Source organism: Capra hircus, chromosome 21 (assembly GCF_001704415.2).
Source record: "Capra hircus breed San Clemente chromosome 21, ASM170441v1, whole genome shotgun sequence".
Taxonomy (NCBI): domain Eukaryota; kingdom Metazoa; phylum Chordata; class Mammalia; order Artiodactyla; family Bovidae; genus Capra; species Capra hircus.
Genome location: NC_030828.1, coordinates 15,207,486 through 15,229,863, shown reverse-complemented (window position 1 = coordinate 15,229,863; position 22,378 = coordinate 15,207,486). Strand labels below are relative to the sequence as shown.

The following is a 22,378-nucleotide window of genomic DNA, read 5'->3' as shown; positions in this document are numbered from 1 at the left end:
GAGGCAGGTTAGGTGGTTTGGTATTCCCATCTCCCTCAGAATTTTCCACAGTTATTGTGATCCACACAGTCAAAGGCTTTGGCATAGTCAAGAAAGCAGAAATAGATGTTTTTCTGGAACTCTCTTGCTTTTTCGATGATCCAGTGGATGTTGGCAATTTGATCTCTGGTTCCTCTGCCTTTTCTAAAACCAGCTTGAACATCAGGAAGTTCACGGTTCATGTATTTCTGAAGCCTGGCTTGGAGAATTTTGAGCATTACTTTAGTCCCCCCTTAATTCCTGCCAAATAGTTTCAGGAGTCCCCAAGCCATCTCCTGTGTTGATGCACTAGTCTTTCTAAGTGTAGGTTATCTGCCATGTTCTTCTGCTCTGAGTCGTTGGGGTGAAGGCCAATATCAGCTGAAGGGCACTGCTACCTACTCCTGCTAAAGAGGCCAAGGAGTGTGCTCAGTTTGAGCTCAGACCAGGGGTGGTCTGAGTCTACTGGTATCTTTGCTAAAAGGACATTGTCTATCATTGTTTGCACCCAAGGAGCTACAGTCTGGGCTTTTAATGTACCACATTTGATTTGATTGAAGCTGGTGGAAAATCTTGGAAGGTTGTGGTTGTGGCCCATTGGGCTACAACCAGGCTATTTTGTGCTAATTCTTACTTCTAATGGGTCCAGCATGCAGATAGATTCTGGGACACCTGCCAAGTGGTCTTTCAATACATGACAAAATCCTAAGATGAATAAAGCCTAGGTTCTAAGCACAAAATGAGTGCTTCACTATTTAGAAGAGTCTGCAGGCATGCTCAGTTGCTCAGTTGCGTCCAACTCTTTGAGACCTCATGGATGGTAGTTTGCCAGGCTGCTCTAACTATAGGATTTTCCAGGCAAGAAAACTGGAGCAGGTTGCCATTTCCTACTCGAGGGAATCTTCCCAATCCAGGGATTGAATCTGCCTCTTCTGCACTGGCAAGTGAATTCTTCATGACCAAGCCACCTGAGAAGCCCCCTTAGAAGAGCCTATATTCCATAAATGTTAATACAGGTTCCAAGGAAAAAGAGGTCTATAATCACTGGTTTCAATCAATTAAATCCTGTTAAATAGATTTTGGAAGGAAGTAAAGGGAGAGAATAGCAGCTTTATTACGTAATATACATTATAAAATCATTTAAAATAATAGGGCTTCCCTAGTGGCACACATGGTAAAGAATTCACTTGCAATGCAGGAGACCTGGATTTGATCTCTGGGTCAGGAAGATCCCCTGGAAAAGGGAATGGCTACCCACTCCAATATTCTTGTCTAGAGAATTCCATGGACAGAGGGGCCTGGCAGGCTACAGTGCATGGGGTTGCAAAGAGTCAGACATGACTGAGCAACTTATTTATTATATTTAATATCATTTATTATTAAAATACACATGATGTAAAATCCACTCATTAGAGTAAATGGTTTTATTAAATTTATAGAGTTGTGCAGCAACCATCACTATAATCCAGTTTTCGAATATTCCCAACACTCAACTTTCCTGAAATTTACTTATAGTCACTCCCCTCTCCCACCTCTGGCCCCAGGCAACCACTTATCTGCTTTCTGTCTCGATAAATTTGCCAGTATGCTACTGGAGATCAGTGGAAAAATAACTCCAGAAAGAATGAAGAGAAGGAGCCAAAGCAAAAAAAACCACCCAGTTGTGGATATGACTGGTGATGGAAGTCAAGTATGATACTGTAAAGAGCAATATTGCATAGGAACCAGGAATGTTAGGACTGTGAATCAAGGCAAATTGAAAGTGGTCAAACAGGAGATGGCAAGAGTGAACACTGGTATTTTAGGAATCAGTGAACTAAATGGGTGAATATTACTCATGATCATTATATCTGCTACTGTGGGCAAGAATCCCTTAGAAGAAATGGAGTAGCCATCATAGTCAACAAGAGTCTGAAATGCAGTACTTGGATGCAATCTCAAAAATGACAGAATGATCTCTGTTCATTTCCAAGGCAAACCATTCAATGTCATAGTAATCCAAGTCTATGCCCTGACCAGTAATGCTGAAGAAGCTGAAGTTTAATGGTTCTATGAAGACCTACAAGACCTTCTAGAACTAACACCTCAAAAAAGATGTCCTTTTCATTATAGAGTACTGGAATGCAAAAGTAGGAAGTCAAGAAACACCTGGAGTAACAGGCAAATTTGGCCTTGGAGTACAAAATGAAGCAGGTCAAAGGCTGACAGAGTTTTGCTAAGAGAATGCACTGGTCATAGCAAACACCCTCTTCCAACAACACAAGAGAAGACTCTACACATGGACATCACCAGATGGTCAATACTGAAATCGGATGATTATATTCTTTGCAGCCAAAGATGGAGACGCTCTATACAGTCAGCACAAACAAGACCGGTAGCTGACTGTGGCTCAGATCATGAACTACTTATTGCCAAATTCAGACTTAGATTGAAGAAAGTAGGGAAATCCACTAGACCATTCAGGTATGACCTAAATCAAATCCCTTATGATTATACAGTGGAAGTGAGAAATAGATTCAACGGATTAGATCTGATAGACAACAGAGTGCCTGAAGAACTATGGATAGAGGTTCATGACATTGTACAGGAGGCAGTGATCAAGACCATCCTCAAGAAAAAGAAATGCAAAAAGGCTAAATGGTCATCTAAGTAGGCCTTACAAATAGTTGTGAAAAGAAGAAAATTGAAAGGCAAAGGAGAAAAGGAAAGATATACCCATTTGAATGCAGAGTTCCAAAGAATAGCAAGGAGAGATAAGAAAGCCCTCCTTAGTAATCAATGTAAAGAAATAGAGGAAAACAGTAGAATGGGAAAGACTAGAGATCTCTTCAAGAAAATTAGAGATACCAAGGGAACATTTCATGCAAAGATGTGTACAACAAAGAACAGAAACCGTATGGACCTAACAGAAGCAGAAGATATTAAGAAGAGGTGGCAAAAATACATAGAAGAACTATATAAAAAAGATCCTCATGACCCAGATAACCATGATGGTGTGATCACTCACCTAGAGCCAGACATCCTGGAATGTGAAGTCAAGTGGGCCTCAGGAAACATCGCTACAAACAAAGCTAGTGGAGGTGATGGAATTCCAGTTGAGCTATTTCAAATCCTAAAAGATGAGGCTGTGAAAGTGCTGCACTCAATATGCCAGCAAATTTGGAAAACTCAGCAGTGGCCACAGGACTGGGAAAGGTCAGTTTTCATTCCAATCCCAAAGAAAGGCAATGCCAAAGAATGCTCAAACTACAGCACAATTGGACTCATCTCACACCTTAGCGAAGAAATGTTCAAAATTTTCCAAGCCAGACTTCAACAGTACATGAACCGTGAACTTCCAGATGTTCAAGCTGGATTTAGAAAAGGCAGAGGAACCAGAGATCAAATTGTCAACATCCCTTGGATCATTGAAAAAGCAAGAGAGTTCCAGAAAAACATCTGCTTCTGCTTTATTGACTATGCCAAAGCCTTTGACTGTGTGGATCACAACAAACTGTGGGAAATTCTTAAAGAGATGGGAATACCAGACCACCTGACCTGCCTCCTGAGAAATCTGTATGCAGGTCAAGAAGCAACAGTTAGACCTGGACATGGAACAACCAACTGTTTCCAAATAGGAAAAGCAGTACGTCAAGGCTATATATTGTTACCCTGCTTATTTAACTTCTATGCAGAGTACATCATGTGAAATGCTAGACTGGATGAAGCACAAGCTGGAGTCAAGATTACCAGGAGAAATATCAATAACCTCAGATATGCAGATGATACTGCCTTATGGCAGAAAGTGAAGAAGAACTAAAGAGCCTCTTGATGAAAGTGAAAGAGGAGAGTGAAAAATTGGCTTAAAACTCAACATTCAGAAAACTAAGATCATGGAATCCAGTCCCATCACTTCATGGCAAATAGACGGGGAAACAATGGAAACAGTGACAGACTTAATTTTGGGGGGCTCCAAAATCACTGTAGATGGTGACTGCAGCCATGAAATTAAAAGACGCTTACTCCTTGGAATAAAAGCTATGACCAACCTAGATAGCATATTCAAAAGCAGAGACTTAGTTTGCGAACAAAGGTCCATCCAGTCAAAGCTATGGTTTTTCCAGTATTCATGCATGGGTATGAGAGTTGGACTATAAAGAAAGCTGAGCATTGTAGAATTGATGCTTTTGAACTGTGGTGTTGGAGAAGACTCTTGAGAGTCCCTTGGCCTGCAAGGATATCCAACCAGTCAATCCTAAAGAAAATCAGTCCTAACTATTCATTGGAAGGACTGATGCTGAAGCTGAAACTCTAATACTTTGGCCACATGATGAGAAGAACTGACTCATTGGAAAAGCCCCTGATGCTGGGGAAGATTAAAGGCAGGAGAAGAAGGGGATGACAGAGGATGAACTGGTTGGATGGCATCACTGACTCAATGGACATGAGTCTGATCAAGCTCCAGGAGTTGGTGATGGACAGGGAAGCCTGGCGTGCTGCAGTCCACGGGGTTTCAAAGAGTTGGACATGACTGAGCAACTGAACTGAACTGAAATTTGCCAGTTCTGGAGATTTCATATAATGGAGTCACACACCAGATGGCCCTTTGTGTTTGCTTTCTTTTTAACTGACGTAATGTTTCTGAGGTTCCTCCATGTTGTAATATGTGCCCATAGAGTTTTTCTTTTTTTCTTTCTGGTTATTATTCTGTTGCATCGATAGACTACCTTTTGTTCTTTCCTCATTAGTTGATGGACATTTGTATTGTTCCCGGTTTGGGGCTATTATAAATTGTTTTGTTTTTTAACAGTCATGTATTAGTCTTTGTGTGGGCATTATGTCTTAACTTCTCTTGGGTAGATTCCTAGGATGGAATCAACAGGTTGTTTGGTAAGCATATGTTGAACATTTTAAGAAACTGCCAAACTGTTTTCCAAAGTGGCCGAATCATTTTTCATTCCTACCAGCAACATATGAGGGCTCTAGTTCATCACAAAGAAGCTAACGCTTGCTGTCGTTTGTCTGTTGATTGGAGCAAATCTGATGTGTGTGTTGTGGTAGCTCATTGTGGTGCGAAGTGGATTTTTATGCAGGTCTTCTCACAGCTTTTAACATAGCCATGTGAATTACTAGTCTCTGAAAGAAAATGGTGAATAGAGTATACACGTTTCCTAAACTCATTTTCTCTTGAAATTCTTTTTTCCCTTAAATGAGCATATTAAAAGGCCTAATGTTCTGCAGAACACATTTTGGGAAGCATTACATCATTTGATTGTAATATTTTTAGCTTTGTTCTCTGTGATATTTAATTACAGACAAGTGTTTACCACACAATGATTCTGAATCAGGTGGCATAGATGCAGAGGTTAATAGAATGCAAGAGTTAACGGAGGATGCTTAAGAGATTTGTGCTGGGCTGTTTTTGAGAAGCAGTGGTTTCCCTGAATAACTAAATGTCAGTTTGTTTTTCTCTGTACTTGGTTCCCCAGCCCAGTCCAGATGGGCCTCAGATCTCAAGTGGAGTTCAGCAAAGCTCAAGCTGAGATCCTGGCTACATTTTCCTTATCAATGCTCAGATAATAATCATAACAACAACAATGATAATAACTCAAATTTATGTTGATCACATCTGTGCCAGGCACTGTGCTAAGCAGTCTTCATGAATTATCTTCTCAAATCCCCAGTGTGGGTACTAGTATTGCGGCCACTTTACAGATGAGTAAATTGAGGCACAGAGTGACCAGCGGCTTGCACACAGGTAGCAGGAAGTGGCAGAGTCAGGATCTGAACCTGGGGCGTTGACACTTGGGCTGTGTTCTTGAACCACTCTGCTATATATCCTGCATGCATGCTTGCTAAGTTGCTTCAGTTGTGTTTGACTCTGTGAGACCCTAGGGATTGTAGCTCACCAGGTTCCTCTGTCCATGTGATTTCCCAGGCAAGAATACTGGAGTGGGTGGCCATTTTCTTTTCCAGGGGATCTTCCCAACCCAGGGATCGAACCTGTATCTTTTATGTCTCCTGCATTGGTAGGTGGGTTCTTTACCACTTGGGCCACCTGAGAAGCCTGGTATATATCCTACCACTTTCCTGGTGGCTCAGCTGGTAGAAACTGCAGTGTGGGAGACCTGAGTTTGATCCCTGGGTTAGGAAGATCCCCTGGAGAAGGGAATGGCTATCCACTGCAGCATTCTGGCCTGCAGAATTCCATGGACTGTATAGTTCACGGGGTCACAAAGAGTCAGACACGACTGAGTGAGTGACTTTCATTTCACCTTCCAAAAAGGCAGATCAGCCTGAAAGAAGATTTTTGCTTGTCTTAACTGCACAGCAGTTGTAGGATTTCCAGTCCAGAATTCGCTGCCCTAGAGTCATCATCATCCCAGTTCCCCTTGCTGTTCCTTCTCACCTGCCAGGAAACATATCACTCGTTCTCCTGAGAATGTCTCCTTGTGTTTATCCTTCTCTTCCTGTCTGAAGGCCACCTCCTTTGTCCAGGCCTAACCTGACGTCTGGGCTATTCACACACACACACACACACACACACACACACACCTCTACCTGGTTTCGTTGTCTCCAGGTTTTCACTTAAAAATCAGGATTTGCATCCCCACCAGCAACATCTTTCCAGATTCCCGCTCGACACGACACACCACTCTTACTCACTTCAACAACCACCTTCAAGGCTCCTTTTGTTCCCAGGATAATTCCCAGTCCCTGAGCGGGGCATTCAGACTGGCTGCTATTTACTCCCCCGTCTATCTCCCGTGATTGCCCCTTTTGGATCCTCTGCCGTGGGCGGGTGCTTCATTGCTGCCAGAACAAGGGAAGCCATGCCTAACTCTGTGCCTTTGCTTCTGCCTGTCCTCCAGCCCGCAGCGCCTTCTTCTCTGTTGTTTGCTCTCTGAGCGCTTGCCTGCCCTTGGAAGGCCCCTAACCTCTAGGATGCTATTTCAGCAGAACTTAGCCTATGGTGATCTCTCCCTTCTCTGAATCCCCTGAGAGAACTACAATCTGGGACACTGGTCATCTGTCCAACCTCTTCAGCCTCAGTCTTATTTATTGTAAACTGAGTGTAAAAACAGCCCCTGCTTCATAGGGTTCTTGCCCTGGTTGGAAGATACTACAAAACTTAGCACTGTACCTGGGTCAAAGCCACAGAGCATCCAATAAATGAAAGATAATGTTGTTGATAATCAAGATTGTCATTTTCATGATGCATGGTGCTTTGTGTTGTTTCACTGTCTCGTGAGGGGTAGACCTCTTGAGAGTGGGGATCGAGGCATGTCATACCTAACGCACTGCCTTAAGCACTAAGGATCCTGGGGGATGTTTGTTGAGAATGGGCAGACAATCTTGAACCTGGGAATCAGAAGCTCAGTGTCAATCCTAGCTCTGTAGGCAACTCCATGTGTGACCTTGAGTTGGCCCTTTGGACTCCCAGTTTCTTCCACGGTGTATCATCCCTAACATGCTCTTTGAGGCTGGCTTCAAATCCAAGCCCTGATAGTGATTCTCTGTGTTACTTTGGGCACATTCTTGAATCCTCTTAGCCCTCAGTGTCTTCATCTGTGAGATGGCGAGAATAGCAGTGCTTCTTTATTGGCCGTGAGGATAATGAGATAATGCTGGTAACATGCTTATCTTGATAGCTGCTCTTCTGGTTGTTTTAGTATTGCTGTTTATCTGATAAACACTAGACTTGCTAATGTTTTCGAATGGATGTATTTCCTGGTGTTGCCATAACGAAGCACTATAAATTGAATGGCTTAAGCAAAGAAGTTGATGGTTTCAAAGTGCCACAGTCTAGAAATCCAAAGTCAAGGTGTTGGTTTTGATCAGTCCTGATGAGGGGGGTTGCTTCCTTCTGACGGGGGTTGGCCCCTTCTGAGGGCTGTGAGCCATGTCTTTCTCCTACCTTCTGGTGGCCTCAGGCATCCCTTGTCTTGTCAGTGGTACCCTTCCTGCGTCTCTGCAGCATCTTCTCTCTCTATGCGTGTCTGTCTCCACATCTAGATTTCCCCCTTTTATAAGGTCACCAGTCATCTTGGATTAGCGGCCACCCTAATGACCTGACTTTAACTTGATTACCTCTGTAACAATGTAGTTCCTAAAAAGGTCATATTATGAGGTTCTGGAAGTTAGGGTTTCAGTATACCATTTTTTCCCAAGTCAACCTGTAACAGAGGAAATGACTAATTATTGTATTCTCTAGAAAATACTTTGCTGAGAAAATGAGTTGGCATTTCTCAATGAAAGAGGAGAAAACCCACCACACTTGACAGTGAGTCTTCCCGACTCCACAACCCCTGATGTTCACCACGGTCCATTTAACTGGATATGATGAGAGGAATTCGTTTTGACAAAGATCTGCTTCTTTCCACAAAGTGAGTCCCAGGACCTTTGCCCCGAGTGGTATTTGCCACACGTGCTTCTGGAATTGCACAGCTATCATTTTTGGTTCATGACATTTTTGCAGAACCCCCAGGATGGAAATAGCACACCAGATCTCAGGCAGTTGGCATCCTCTCTCCATCTTTTATAGCACTCTGCTAAGCTCTCATGCTGTTTACGTGTGATTTATATTCCTCCTGTGGTCCTAAACAGATATAATAAAAACAGATTAAGAATATTAATTTGACATGGTTCAGTCTGGCATGGGCTAATACAAATTTATTTATCTGTAAGATAAAGATACAGGCACAGTTTTCTTCTCTTTCTGATCATTGTAGGAATCAGGGATAAAGGATATGGTACGTTTAGCACAGTTCCTGGTGCCCAGGGGACATCGTTAAATGGTGGTTGCAGATCTTGTGAGCACGGGGTTATAGGGACGTGATTAGGACAGGGTCTGCTGGGCTTCCCCGGTGGCTCAGATGGTAAAGAATCTACCTGCACCGTGGGAGACCCGGTTCCATCCCCAGGTTGAGAAGATACCCTGGAGAAGGGAATGGTTACCCACTCCAGTATTGTTGTCTTGAGAATTCCATGGGTAGAGGAGTCTGGCAGGCTACAGTCCATGGGGTTGCAAAGAGTCAGGCATAACTGAGCGATGGAGCATGCGTACATGCATGCAATAATGTTTCACTGCTGGGCATGGAAATCAACAGATGGACCCAGTGATTGGAACTGGGATACAAGGTAAGGTCTCGGGTCTGACAATACTGGGCCCTGGTTCCCAGAATTGGAGCTAGGAAGAAAAAAGAGCAAAATAACATCAGTGTTTAAATAGGGTTGCTCTACTAGAAAAGGATAACCAACAAAGTCCTACTGTATAGCATGGGGAAACCTGCTCAGTGTTATGTGGCAGCTGGATGGGAGAGGAGTTTGGGGGAGAATGGATGCATTTGTGTATATGGATAGTCCCTTTCCTGTCCACCTGAAACCATCATAATATTGTTAATCAGCTATACTCCAGTGTAAAATAAAAAGTTTTAAAAAAGCTTAAAAAGTGCTTACCAAGCGAGTCTGACACTATCCTGAGCACTTTATGCACAACCTCATGAGTTAAGTACTATTGATTATCTCCAGTTTACAGATGAGAACATCAAGGCTCAGAAACATGTGCACTATCACACTGCCACTACGTGGCAGAATGGAATTTCAGACACAAGCCAGCAACTATTCTTACCCATTTTAAGGCAAGTGCAAGGACATCAGAGTAGCCCTGGAACCACAACGCTGAGTATCATTAAGTAAGCTGAGCCTTGGGAAAAATGGTCCTAGATATTTCCTAGCCATACATTTCTAGGTATAAAATTGCACAGACACTTCTTGACAGTTAGAAAAGCTGGCCTTCTCATAACAGAAGCTGAACTGTAATAAACCTGCCCTGTGGCCAAAAGCTTGATTAATTCTAACAGAAAATCCATAACACAAGATCATCTTGTATTGAAAAACTTCTTGCCCACTTTACATTTCATTCTTGTATTAATATAAGACTTGACCCCTCTCATGGGTTAATCAATGCTTCCAAGGGCTCTCTGACCACTGTTCTTTCTCACTGATTTGAGGCTTATTCATTTGATATGAATCTGATGTCTAATCTAGATGTCCTCCACCTTACACATGAAACCTTGGCACTAATAAATATGTTTGTTCAATTCTGAGAGTAACTTGCTAGAATTTCTACATTTCATAACACTCTTTCCTTTCTTTCACTCCAGAGCATAACCTTCAGAGGCGGAACAAATCAGGCCAGTCAGCAAGCTGCCAAGTCCTGTGGGCTCCTTGTCAAGGAGAACAGCTGGACCCATTTCGAATCAACGTTCAACACAACACCTTTGGATTGCTGAAGGAGACCAGGCCAGACTTTGAAACTTTTCAAAGACTTCCAGTAGCCACTGAATGCAAAAAGACAAAGGGTGTTACGTTCACCCAAGAAGTCTACATTTAAACGTCTGTACCTAGCATGGATGATGGTTATTGAGACAGCCCAAACCTCTATCGCAGTGAAAGGAATATAGCTCACGAGGCAAGCAGGCAGTCCCAGAACCGAGGAATGGCTGACTACAAGTATCAGGACCACTATGAGGGCTATGCCCCCGGTGATGGCTACTATCGTGGCAACGAGTCCAATCCAGAAGAGGATGCGCAGAGCGACGTTACAGAAGGCCATGATGAGGAAGACGAGATCTACGAGGGCGAGTACCAGGGCATCCCTCACCCGGATGACGTCAAGGCCAAGCAGGCCAAGATGGCGCCCTCCCGGGCAGATGGTCTCCGGGGCCAGGCAGACCTGCAGGCCGAGCGGATGGAAGACGAGGAGCAGCTGGCGCACCAGTACGAGACCATCATTGATGAGTGTGGCCATGGGCGCTTCCAGTGGACCCTCTTTTTCGTTTTGGGTTTGGCCCTGATGGCTGATGGGGTGGAAGTGTTCGTGGTGAGTTTTGCCCTGCCCAGTGCCGAGAAGGACATGTGTCTCTCTAGTTCCAAGAAGGGAATGCTTGGTAAGTAGAAGTTTTCAGAGCTCATTCTCCTTGTGGCGTGAAAATCTGAAGCGGGAAAGAGCAGTATAATTTGTATAGCACCTGTCACTCTTAGGCGTCTTAAATCTACCATAATGTCCTTGCAGCACTATCATTTTACATCCGTTTTGTCATGAAGGTGTTTTTATCTCAGAGACTTTAATAGGCACAGGCTTACAAAGCTGATAGATATTGGAGCTTAGGTTCCTACTGAGAACTGTCTGACTCTCAAGAATTTAGTTCTTTTTTCCAAGTCTTTTTTAAAAAAATTGAAGTACGGCTGATGTACAGTATTATATAAGTTACAGGCGTACAATATAGGGATTCACAAATTTTAAAGGTTATACTTCCTTCTCCTCCTCCCTGAGAGTCTGATTTCTCTCTTCTTTATATTAAGTCATCTTCCATATCCAAATAACAAATTCGTTTTGTGTGTGTGCGTGTCTCTTCCACTCAGTGCTCCTCTCTGACTTTCCAGAATCCGTTAGCATCTGCTCCTGGTTTCTCTTGTATATAAGTGTTAGTGGGCCGAATGCCCGTGTGTCTTGGCGGTAAATGCTGGGCTGAGCCACCCGCTGAGCCCCTGCAGGCTGTTGGGAGCCACACTGTGAGGCACAGATGGAGTCCGTGGGATGGAGGACGGGAGCTTGGCAAATCCTTGATGAGACTAGCACCATCAGAGCCAGACTTCAGATATCTGGGCTTGAGGCACAGAGAATTTTGTGAAGTTAGAGAGAGTGTGGGCATAAATAGTGTGGCATAGAAGAGATTCATCAAAATATAGACAAGGGCTTGTCTTGGTCATTAAATGTCCTACAAAACATATTCATTCTCTAAATTCACCATCCATACAGTTGATTGTTTAGCAAATGTACAGTTTCAGAGAACTTACCGTGAGTCAGGTTCTTACTCGAGACTGAGACACTTTAATCGTTATGACCCTCAAGAACTCAAAATCCGTCCAGCAGCTTAGTTCATTCATTCAGCAAATATTTCTTGTTTGTGTACCATGTTTTAGTCTTTCTGCTCCAGCCCTGGAGAAAAAAATATTGAACAAGGTAGATGTTGTCCTTGCCTCTCAAAGAACTTGTGTAAAGTAGGACAGACAGGCATTAGCAGAGAATTATTTGATTATGGTAAGGATGCGTGCTTTCAAACATTCTGTGCCACTCTGGCCCCACTGCTCGCTTTAGAGCAGGGACTGACAAACATTTTCTCTATAGGTCTAGATGGTCTCTGTCGCCACTACTCAACTCTGCCTCTAGCACAAAAGAGGCCATAGACAATATGCAAACAAACAGGCACAACTGTGTTTCAATAAAACTTTATTTAGAAAAATGTAGCAGGCTGAATTTAGCCTGTGGGTTATAGTTCACTGGCCCCTGATTTACAGCCACAATAAATAGGACTAGGATAAAAAAATGGAGAAAACATCTGCATAAAGAACTATCCCTAGAGGCTTTTAAAAATGGTTTTATAGACTCTCAGATGTAGTAAATAGATTTGTGGTTGCCAAAGGGAAGTGGGGGTAGGGGGAGGGAAGGAATGGGAGTCTGGGATTAGCAGAGGCAAACTGTTATATGTAGGATGGATACATCGTAAGGTCATACAGGGAACTATATTCAATATTCTGTGATAAGCTGTAATGGAAAGTAATATGAAAAATACCTATCTATATTTAGAGAGACCTATACATCTGAATCACTTTGCTGAAGAGAAGAATTTATGCAACATTGTGAATCAGCTATACTTCAATAAAACTTTTTAAAAAGAAGCATACAGGCCACTATCCCTAATGAATATAAATGTGAAAAAAAAAATCAGCCTTAAAGAAGAAGTAAATTCTAACACAAGCTACAACATGGATGAAACGAGTTACACTAAGTGGAATAAACCACACACACCCACGTTTTTTATTTATTCCTGTTTAATTAAAGTTAAAGGGACCTTTAAAATTATGAGATCTCTGTCAGGTATGGCTATCAGGGAACCAAAAGAGACCAAGTATATACAAACAAAAGAAATGACTCAAGAAGCAAGATGTCACCCAGAGTTTTTTTATTGTTTTAAAATAATAAAAATTATTATTATTTTTATCAGCAAAATTTTGCTGTCTCTTCAAGTTTCAACAGACTTTTTAAAAGGGCAAAAGCCAAAATGAATCCCAACCCCCTGACCAAACAAGACTGTTGCCTGTTGATCTAAACATTCCCAAGACCATTAATTTGTTTTGTGGAATAAAACAGGTTTCGACTGAAACCCTGGATTCCTATTAGTCCAAATTGGCATGTCAGTAATGACTTCATGCCCTCTTGGTCTGTCCACTACCCTGGTACCCGACAACCTCATTAACAGCCGGCTCTCAGGGCAAATGCTGGGAATTGAGGAAACATGGTCCCAATCTGGAGACGCGACACTGTCAAGTTTTGCTTTCAGTGTTTACGATGAAGATGCTATGACTCAGCCCAAGAGGGGCAGGCAGACTCCTGACAGAGATGGACTCCCGTATGCGCCTGTGGGGCCCCCTTAATGGGTCCAGGGAGGTGGGTGACTGGAGAGTCTCATCAGGCTGGCTTCGCTATGCATTTTCTCATGTCAGCTGCATAGTCACCATGGTGCTTATAGGAATTTTTGTCCCATTTGTACATATCAGGAAGCAGACTCAGTGAGCTGTATTCGATGGCACATAGTAATTGCTGGAGCTGGACTTTCAAACCAGGTCTTTCTGAGTTTAGGATCTGTGCTGATTCTGCTACACCATACAGCCTTTCTTTCATGCATGGTCTTTAGGAAGGAGGTCATGCCATGGGGAAGACTTCTCTCCAGTCATCAGGCACCCCATAGGGTACCTGAACACCATGAATTTCTTCCAACAGAGAGGTAGCATGGTGTGGGGAACGTTGCCAATGTGGACACTGGTGTCCCTCAACAAGGTTTTGGCAACTGGCTTTGTCATTTATCTTTCCTGGCAAGTGACCTTGGGCAAGTCATCACTTCTTTAATGATCAATTTTTCCTATATATGGAATAGGGTAATGATACATCTGTTGCAAGGATTATATGAGATAAAGCTGGTAAGCCCCATGCCCACTAAACTACTGTTAGTTCTTGTTACTTTGTATTATTACAGCCCCCCTGCAGCATTTATAGTGAGTTGCAGTTCCCTGGTGGCTCAGTGGTAAAGGACCTGCCTGCCAAGGCAGGAGATGCAGGAGACACAGGTTCGATCCCTGGGCTGGAAATATCCCCTGGAGGAGGAAATGGCAACCCACTCCAGGACTCTTGCCTGGGAAATCCCATGGACAGAGGAGCCTGGTGGACTACAGTCCATGGGGTTGAGAAGAGTCAGACATGACTGAAGCAACTTAACACAGTTGTACTGAGATCATGGAACAGCCTGGACCCTGCAGCCACGTGGACCCGGCCTCCTCCAATTCTTAGGAGAGTGACTTTGGGAATTACTTAGCTACTCTGTGCTCAGTTTCCTTCTCTGCAAAATGGAGCCGCTAAGGATATCTCACGTCATAGGATTTTTGAGGACTAAATGAGTTTAATGCATTTAACTTGCCTGAAACGGTGGCTGCCCATTATAGGTGCTCAAGATATTTTAATTATTATTGCTAAGGTTGTTTCTTTCTTTATTATTTTTTAAAATATTAATTTATTTATTTTAATTGGAGGCTAATTACTTTACAATATTGTATTGGTTTTGCCATACATGAATCCACCACAGGTATACACGTGTTCTCCATCCTGAACCCCCCCTCCCTCCTCCCTCCCTGTACCATCCCTCTGGGTCATCCCAGTGCACCAGCCCCAAGCATCCAGTATCATGCATTGAACCTGGGCTGGCGACTCGTTTCATATATGATATTATACATGTTTCAATGCCATTCTCCCAAATCATCCCGCCCTCTCCCTCTCCCACAGAGTCCAAAAGGCTGTTCTACACATTCTAAGAAATAATTGTGCTTAGTTGCTCAATTGTGTCCAACTCTTTGTGACCCTATGGACTGTAGCCTCCTCTGTCCGTGGGGTTTATTTATTATTTATTTGGAACGCTCTGGGTCTTAGTTGAGACTTGAGGGATTTTCTTTGTGGCACACAGGGTCTTCCATCTTCCTGGTGGCACGTGGGATCTTTAGCTGTGGCATGTGAGATCTTGTTCTCCTACCAGGAATCAAACCCGGCCCCCCTTCATTGGGAGCGCAGAGTCTTACCCAATGGACCACCAAGGAAGTCCTTGTGGAGGCTGCTGTCATTACTAAGTTGATTGCTTGATCATGGTGACTCACCCAAATTCAGGACTCAATTTTCTCAGGTGCCATTGCGCATTCCTTTCACCCAAGATTATTAATAGTAGGTTTTGAAGGTCAAGCTTCCCTACCTAGGCTGGTGAAAAGACCTTTTCTTTCAGGTGCTAAGCTAGTTCTTTCTTTCCCCTCCCTAGTGTTTTTTCATAAGACAATTTTTTAGAGCAATTTTAGATTCACAGACAAATTGAGAGGAAGGTATTTAGATATTTTGCTTATGTCCCTGCCCCTACATATGTATAGTTTCCTCCTATTATCCATATCCTCTTCCAGAGTGTACATTGTTACAACTGATGAACCTACATTGACACGTCTTATTCACCCAAAGTCCATAGTTTATTTTGATTAATACCTCAGGGTGCAATCTTGGTGTGATACATTCAATGAGCTGGACAAATGTATAATGATACATAGCTGTCATTATAGTGTTTTACAGAGTATTTTCACTGCCTTAAAAATTCCTCATGTTCCACCTATTCATCCCTTCCCTCTTCCCCAATTTCTGGAAACCACTGATTTTTTTTTTTCTTTTACTGTCTTCATAAAGTTTTGCCTTTTCCAGAATTTCGTACAGTTGGACTCATATAGTATGTAGCCATTTCAGATTGGCTTCTTTTGCTCAGTAATATGCATGCAAGTTTCCTCCCTGTCTTTGGATGGATTGATAGCGCATGCCTTTCTAGGGTTGAATAATATTCCATTATTTGTATGTACCACAGTTTTATTTATCCATTCGCCTACCAAAGGGCACCTTGGTTGCTTCCAAGCTTTGACAGTTGTGAATAAAGCTGCTATAAATGTCCATGTGCAGGTTTTTGTATGGATAGTTAGTTTTCAGCTCCTTTGGGTATCAAGGTGTGTGATTGCTGGATTGTATGGGAAGAACAAGTTTGGTTTTGTAAGAGACTGCCAAACTGTCTCCTAAAGGGGCTGTACCATTTTGCATTCCCAGCAGCGTGTGTAAGAGCTTCTGTTGCTCCACATCCTCAGCAGTATATGCGTTCTGGATTTGGTCATTGTAGTAGATGTGATGTGGTATCTTGCTATTTTAGCTTGCATTACTCTGATGACCTCTGATGTGGAGCATCATTCCCTATACTCATTTGCTATCTGTATACCTTCTGTATGGCTTCCCGTGGCTCAGCGATAAAGAACCCGCCTACCAATGAAGGAGACGTGGGTTCAGTCCCTGGGTTGAGAAGATCCCCTGGAAGAGGAAATGGCAACCCTCTCCAGGATTCTTGTCTGGGAAATCCCATGGTACAGAGGAGCCTGGTGGGCTACACAGTCCATGGGGTCACAAAAGTGTCAGACATGACTTAGTGACTAAACAAGCATACCTTCTTTGGTGAAGTGTCTATTAAGGTCTTTGAAAGTGAAAGTGAAAGTCGCTTAGTCGTGTCCGACTCTGTGTGACCCCATGGACTGTAGTCCGACGAGCTCCTCTGTCCATGGAATTCTCCAAGCAAGAATACTGGAGTTGTTAAGTTAGGTTTTTTACTTCCTTATTGTTGAGTTTCAAGAGTTCTTTATAGTTTTTGGATAACTGTCTTTTAACAGATGTCTTTTGCAAATATTTTCTATCAGTCTGTGAGCTGTCTTCTCATTCTCTTAACTCTCTTGTTATTTTAAAAAAAAAAAAAAAAGACTGGAGTTGCCTGTGGTCTAGTGGTTAGGATTCAGTATTTTCACTGCCCTGGCCCGAGTTCAATTCCTGGTGGGGGAACTGAAATCTCTCAAGCCATGTAGTTGGGCCAAAACAGAAAAAGGAAAAAAGACACTGAAAGTGATGCCTCTAGACTTGACCCTAGTTCATGTTCCAGGGAAAGAATTCAGAGGGAGAACTCCTCCCACTCCCAAATTCAGACCTCAAATTGTGAACTATTTTGTTATTTTTCTTCCTGAAAATGGATGAATCCATTCAGAAGATAAAAGAAGCATCCCTAGGCCAGGTAACAAAAATATCTAGGTGCTGCTATGCCGCCTTGCTGAGCTTTTAAAAAGATGAAAGATGAACCCTTCCTTCAAGGGTTGTGTTTTAGTGGGTCACATTTAAAACTGTCTCATTTGGGGAAGAAAAAGCCCCATGAAAAATGTTAGCATTCAAGGTTCAGCCCTGTTCTTTTTCTTTTTTTACAGTTTCAGCAGTTGTTTCTTTTTTTTTTAAATTTATTTTTAATTAAAGGATAATTACAACATTGTGTTGGTTTCAGCCATACAACAACATGGATCAGCCATAGGTGTACAAGAGTTCTCTCTCTCTTGAACCTCCTTCCCACCCCATCCCACCCCTCTAGGTTGTCACAGAGCCCCAGTTTGAGTTCCCTGAGTCATACAGCAAATTCCTACTGGCTGTCTATTTTACATATGGTAGTGTATATGTTTCCATGGTAATCTCCCCGTTCCTCCCGCCCTCTCCTTCCTCCCCCTACCTGCCATGTGTACAAGTCTGTGCTCTGTGGCTGCGTCTCCATGGCTGCCCTGCAAATCGGTTCATCAGTGCCATCTTTCTAGATTCCATATATATGTGTGTTAATATGCGATATTTGTTTTTCTTCAGCCCTTTCTCTTATGAAGCGGTTAGTCCTCTTTAAGACAGGAAGAATGCATTCATCTGCAAATTAAATTCGTTATTCTTATTTTTAGAAGGATCACTGAACATTTCCATGTAGTATTCCCTCGTGGCAATGCAAGGCGGGCAGGTCCCAGCACTCAGTGAGCTTTGCTCTAATGGTGACGAGAAACATGGAATACCAAACAGCACTTTGCAATTAAGCAATGCTGTGTTCAGATGTGAAGGAGACAGACAGTGTAAGGGACAGAACCTGAGGCTGGCAGGTTGTAGAGTCAAGTGGCCTGTGTTTACACCTGCTCTTCTGTTCTGTGGCTGTGTGTCCTTGTGCTGATTTTGGAGTCTTCTTCTCAAAGACTTCCATGATTTTAGGTGGGTGATGAATGAATCTATACTTCTTTTTAATCCCTTTTAGTTACTATTTATGTATTTTCTGGTTATATATAGGGGAAAAATCATTTAAAAAGACTTGAAGATAGGAAGTTAAGGACTAGCTGGCATGACATTTTCTTTTTCAAATGACATCCAATTGTTGCCATCTCTAATCCTTATTTCCTTACAGCTAGGACAGTACTTATTCATGACACATGAAACAAACCAACAGAGTCCTTCTCTGCCTGACTTTGGTAAATTACCACCAAGGTTTTCCCATAATTGTAAAAATACTCCTTAAGCTGGAACTGTGGGTGATTCCCACCTTCATGCTGATCCGAAGAAAGAGAGCTCTGTTTTCAGGCCACAGTTCCACCTTTGCCTTCAGAATTTGGATTTCCTGAAAGGGTCTAGTTGCTCTGTGGGTACTTTATTGGCTGTTAGTTTTTCTTTCGATCAGCAGTGGGAAGGCTCAGGGAGTCCTACAGCTTCAGACAGTGATTTAGAACCTAATAGGGGACCCCTGGGGCTTGATGTCTGTATGAGCCAAGGGAGGACATGGAGCAATGTCAGAAGGAGTGGGTTCATTAGAATAAACTGTGCACTGAATTTCCATAGCGGCTCAGAGATGGATGTATTACTCTACTGTCACGAAAGATTATCCTTTAATTGTTTTATATGCAAATTCACAGTGAGCATCAGGGCAGAACACTTGATTTATGAGCCGCTTTATCTTTAGCCCTGAATTCAGAGTGTCAGTTCCTAAAAGGAGAGGCCGCCTATACCCTAGAGCCTGGCACACAGCATGTGCTCAATAAGTGCTTACTTAGTATCATGGAAACTGACACTCATGATGGTGAAATCCACCACTAGGAATTCTCATATAATCTTTTTGTGTTTGATTGTATCAGTTGTTTTTATGATTTTTTTGATCATGGAGTTCTTTAGAATAGAAAGAAAACCAAGCGCTCCCTTAACAGAGTCCACACTGATTGCCATGTTTAGGAAGGTGGGCTTGATTGCACAGTCAATGGAAGAGCTTTTAATGGAGAGCTATTAAATGACTTTGAGGAAGAGAGTGACAAGCTGGTTTAAGATGATGACTCTACTCCAGTGATTTTAGTACTGGGCGTGGTTCTAGGGGAACAGAATCTTAAGGATATGTTTACTGAATTGATTCTGGAACTTCTGGAATCAGCCCTGTGATCCAGTTAGATTGGAAGGCAGCATTGACTCTATTTCCATGGCAAAGAGAGCATTTCTGTGTTTACAGCATGAGGTGGCCATAGGGATATACAAAATTTCATTGGATACTCCTGTTCAGATACTTAAAAGAGATAAAGATCTGGGTGACCACTTTTGTTAGACTAACATTTTTGTCAAATTAATGAGTATGAGATTGGCTGGTTGCTCCTAATGTCATTGACAAAGTGGGAAAAGAAATGAATGAACTCAGGGCTCAAATTCCCAGCACCAAGCACTGCATAAGTGACTCCAGATCTTCTGTGTCTGCCCTGAAGGAGACGTTTACCTCCTGAGACTGCTGACAACCAAACCCAGAATCTCATCCTCTAAGTGACTGAATTACAAGTGCAGGGTTGAATTCCCAGCCTCACAGAATGTCTACTGTTGATAGGCAAGAAATGAGATCCTGGAAGTTGCATGGGGATGTATGGGAAGACGCCGATGAAGCTGAGGGCACTGAACTCCTAAAGTTTGCTGAGTCTTCTTCGCCAGTAGAAGCAGCCTCTCCATCTGGGTTAACCCTGCTTTGATGAGGAAGCTGTAATTGCCTCCCTTGTGGCAGTTGCCTTGCGAGACATTGTTGATTCTCCTGAGGACCTCAACCCCCTCTTTTCCTCTGGACTTGTATAACTAGACTCAAGTTGCTGCAGGTCCCTAAAAGTGAGGGTCAAAGTGAGACCCATGAAGAAGTCTTTGCATTGCATGCACGCTCAGTCATGTCGTGACCTTTTGTGATCCCATGGACTGTACCCATGGATTTCCCAGGCAAGAATACTGGAGTGGCTTGCCATTTCCTTCTCCAGGGGATCTTCCTGAGCCAAGGATTGAACCTGTGTCTCCTGCATTGGCAGGCAAGTTCTTTACAATTGAGCCACCTGGGAAGCCTATGAGGAGGTCTGTTACACTGCAAAAGAACTACTCGGTTTTCTAATTTACACAGAAGTTCAGGAAACACGTGTGGGAATGGATATTAAGGGTGTCGGGTAATGGGAAAGGAAAATAAAATTGAATCGGGCTGCATTAATTGATAATGGACCTGCTAAACAGAAATTCAACATTTAATATTGAAGACTGAGGAGTTAAAAAGGGCTCTACCGGTTTGGTTAGTTGGGTGGCTAAAACATGGACCAGACGCTGGCCCACAGTGTATGAACTTGAGTGCCAGACCTGCCTAGGCTTCATGTAGAGGAAGAGATTCAGAGGCTTAGGGAGATTGGAATGGTAGAATGGATTTGTCATTTAAAACCTATGCACCCATCTTGGGAGGGTCCACAGCATATATTTTTCACTGTGTCTATGAGAAATAAATTTGTTAGGCCACCTCCTAACATTCTTGAAGAGCTCTATGATCACTCTTAATTTTTTTTAATAAGATAAGCGATCTTTTTTAAAATTTGGTTTTTAGTTTCTTGGTTGTGCCGGGCCTCTGTTGCTGTGTGTTGGCTGTCTCTAGTTGCGGTGAGTGGGGCTGCTCTTCCGCGTGGGCCTCTCACTGTGGTGGCCTCTCTTGCTGCGGAGCACGGGCTCTGGCGGCAGGGGCTACAGTAGCTGCAGCGCGCACACTCAGCAGTTGTGGCGCATGGATGCGTTGTTCCGTGGCAGGTGGAATCTTTCCCGACCAGGGGTCAAACCTGTGTCCCTTGCATTGGCATGGGATTCTTATCCATGGGGGAAGTCCTCTGTGATCACTCTTAAATGCAAGCCAGACCTCAGAGTGGGGACTTTGGCCGCTGCAGTGAGGAAGTAAGTGCAGGGGGAGTAACTGGACCCTGGGTGGCAGGGGTCAAGGGGCAGCACTTAACCGCCAAAGTTAAGGAGGGTGTGATTGCTGTAATGCACCACAGAGTCAAAACAGTGACCGGAATAGCCCGACTCTTGGAGACTGAGGTATTCCCAGAAGTGAAATACATAGGAAGCTTACTGAATTCTTGTTTGATCTGTATAAACAGAAAGATTCCAGGTCAAGGGAGCAAAAGGCTAACCTGTCTCAAAAAAACAGTCACAGTTCCTCAGTCATTTCCCAGGTTTGAGCCAGTTGATAAGCCCCAAATCCATGAATGAATGGGAGGCTGGGTCTCCTTAAAGAAAGGATCACAGTACCCTTGCCCAAAATTTATACTGGTTAATCTTTCTCCCAGTTTCTCCCAGGGGACTTCTGTCTTTCTACCAGGATGATTGTGCATTGGGGAAAAGGAAATAATCAGACCTTTTGAGGATTATGGGATCTGGACTGACACTAATTCCAGGAGATTCAGAACATCACGGTGGTCTATCAGTCAGACTAGAAAGTCAGGTGGTCAATGCAGTTTTGGCTCAGGTCCATCTCACAGTGGGCCTGATAGATCCCCAAATCTACTCTGTGGCTATTTCCCCAGTTCTGGAATGTCTAATGGGAGGAGATATATTTAGCAACTAGCAAAATCCCCACGTTGATGAAGAATGAATTGTCAGATGGGAGAGCTGGCTGAAGGTTATTGGAATAGTCCAAGGGGAAATATGCAATTCCTGGACTATTATGTAGAGGAAATAGTAGAGGCTGTTTGAGTGTTTTGAAAAATTGAGATTTTTATGTGGAGCTTTAAAATATTTCTGCTATAAGCATCAGTTTTTCTTATTTAATTTATTCAAGGAAGAAAACAGATGACTTATGCAATGAAGACAAACTCTCTTAACTTCAAGAGGTTTACATTTTTACACAGCTGGTTGTGTTTATTATAATAAGATCAGTGAATTCATAATCAGAGGGTTGACTATTACAAAGCTAGTGAGTAAATTCAATTTTCTGTAACAAACATACAATGAAGAAAAATAATTTCCTCTAAAACCAACCAACCCACCAGCTAATCAACCAACCCCAAAATCAGCATCATAATTTCAAGATGAAAAGTAATTTCACAGTTAACCATTGGG

At 42.9% G+C, this 22,378-nt stretch overlaps 1 protein-coding gene across 2 annotated transcripts in view; it reads left to right on the top strand.

Annotated features, from left to right (window-relative positions):
* SV2B (synaptic vesicle glycoprotein 2B) overlaps window positions 1-22,378 on the top strand; it is a 247,574-nt gene that overhangs the window by 138,618 nt on the left and 86,578 nt on the right. For both annotated transcript variants that reach the window (XM_018066594.1, XM_005694936.3), the window contains exon 2: window positions 10,164-10,949. In XM_018066594.1, coding sequence (XP_017922083.1) covers window positions 10,499-10,949 — 451 coding nt within the window. In that variant the 5' untranslated portion in view covers window positions 10,164-10,498. The remainder of the gene's footprint in view (window positions 1-10,163; window positions 10,950-22,378) is intronic.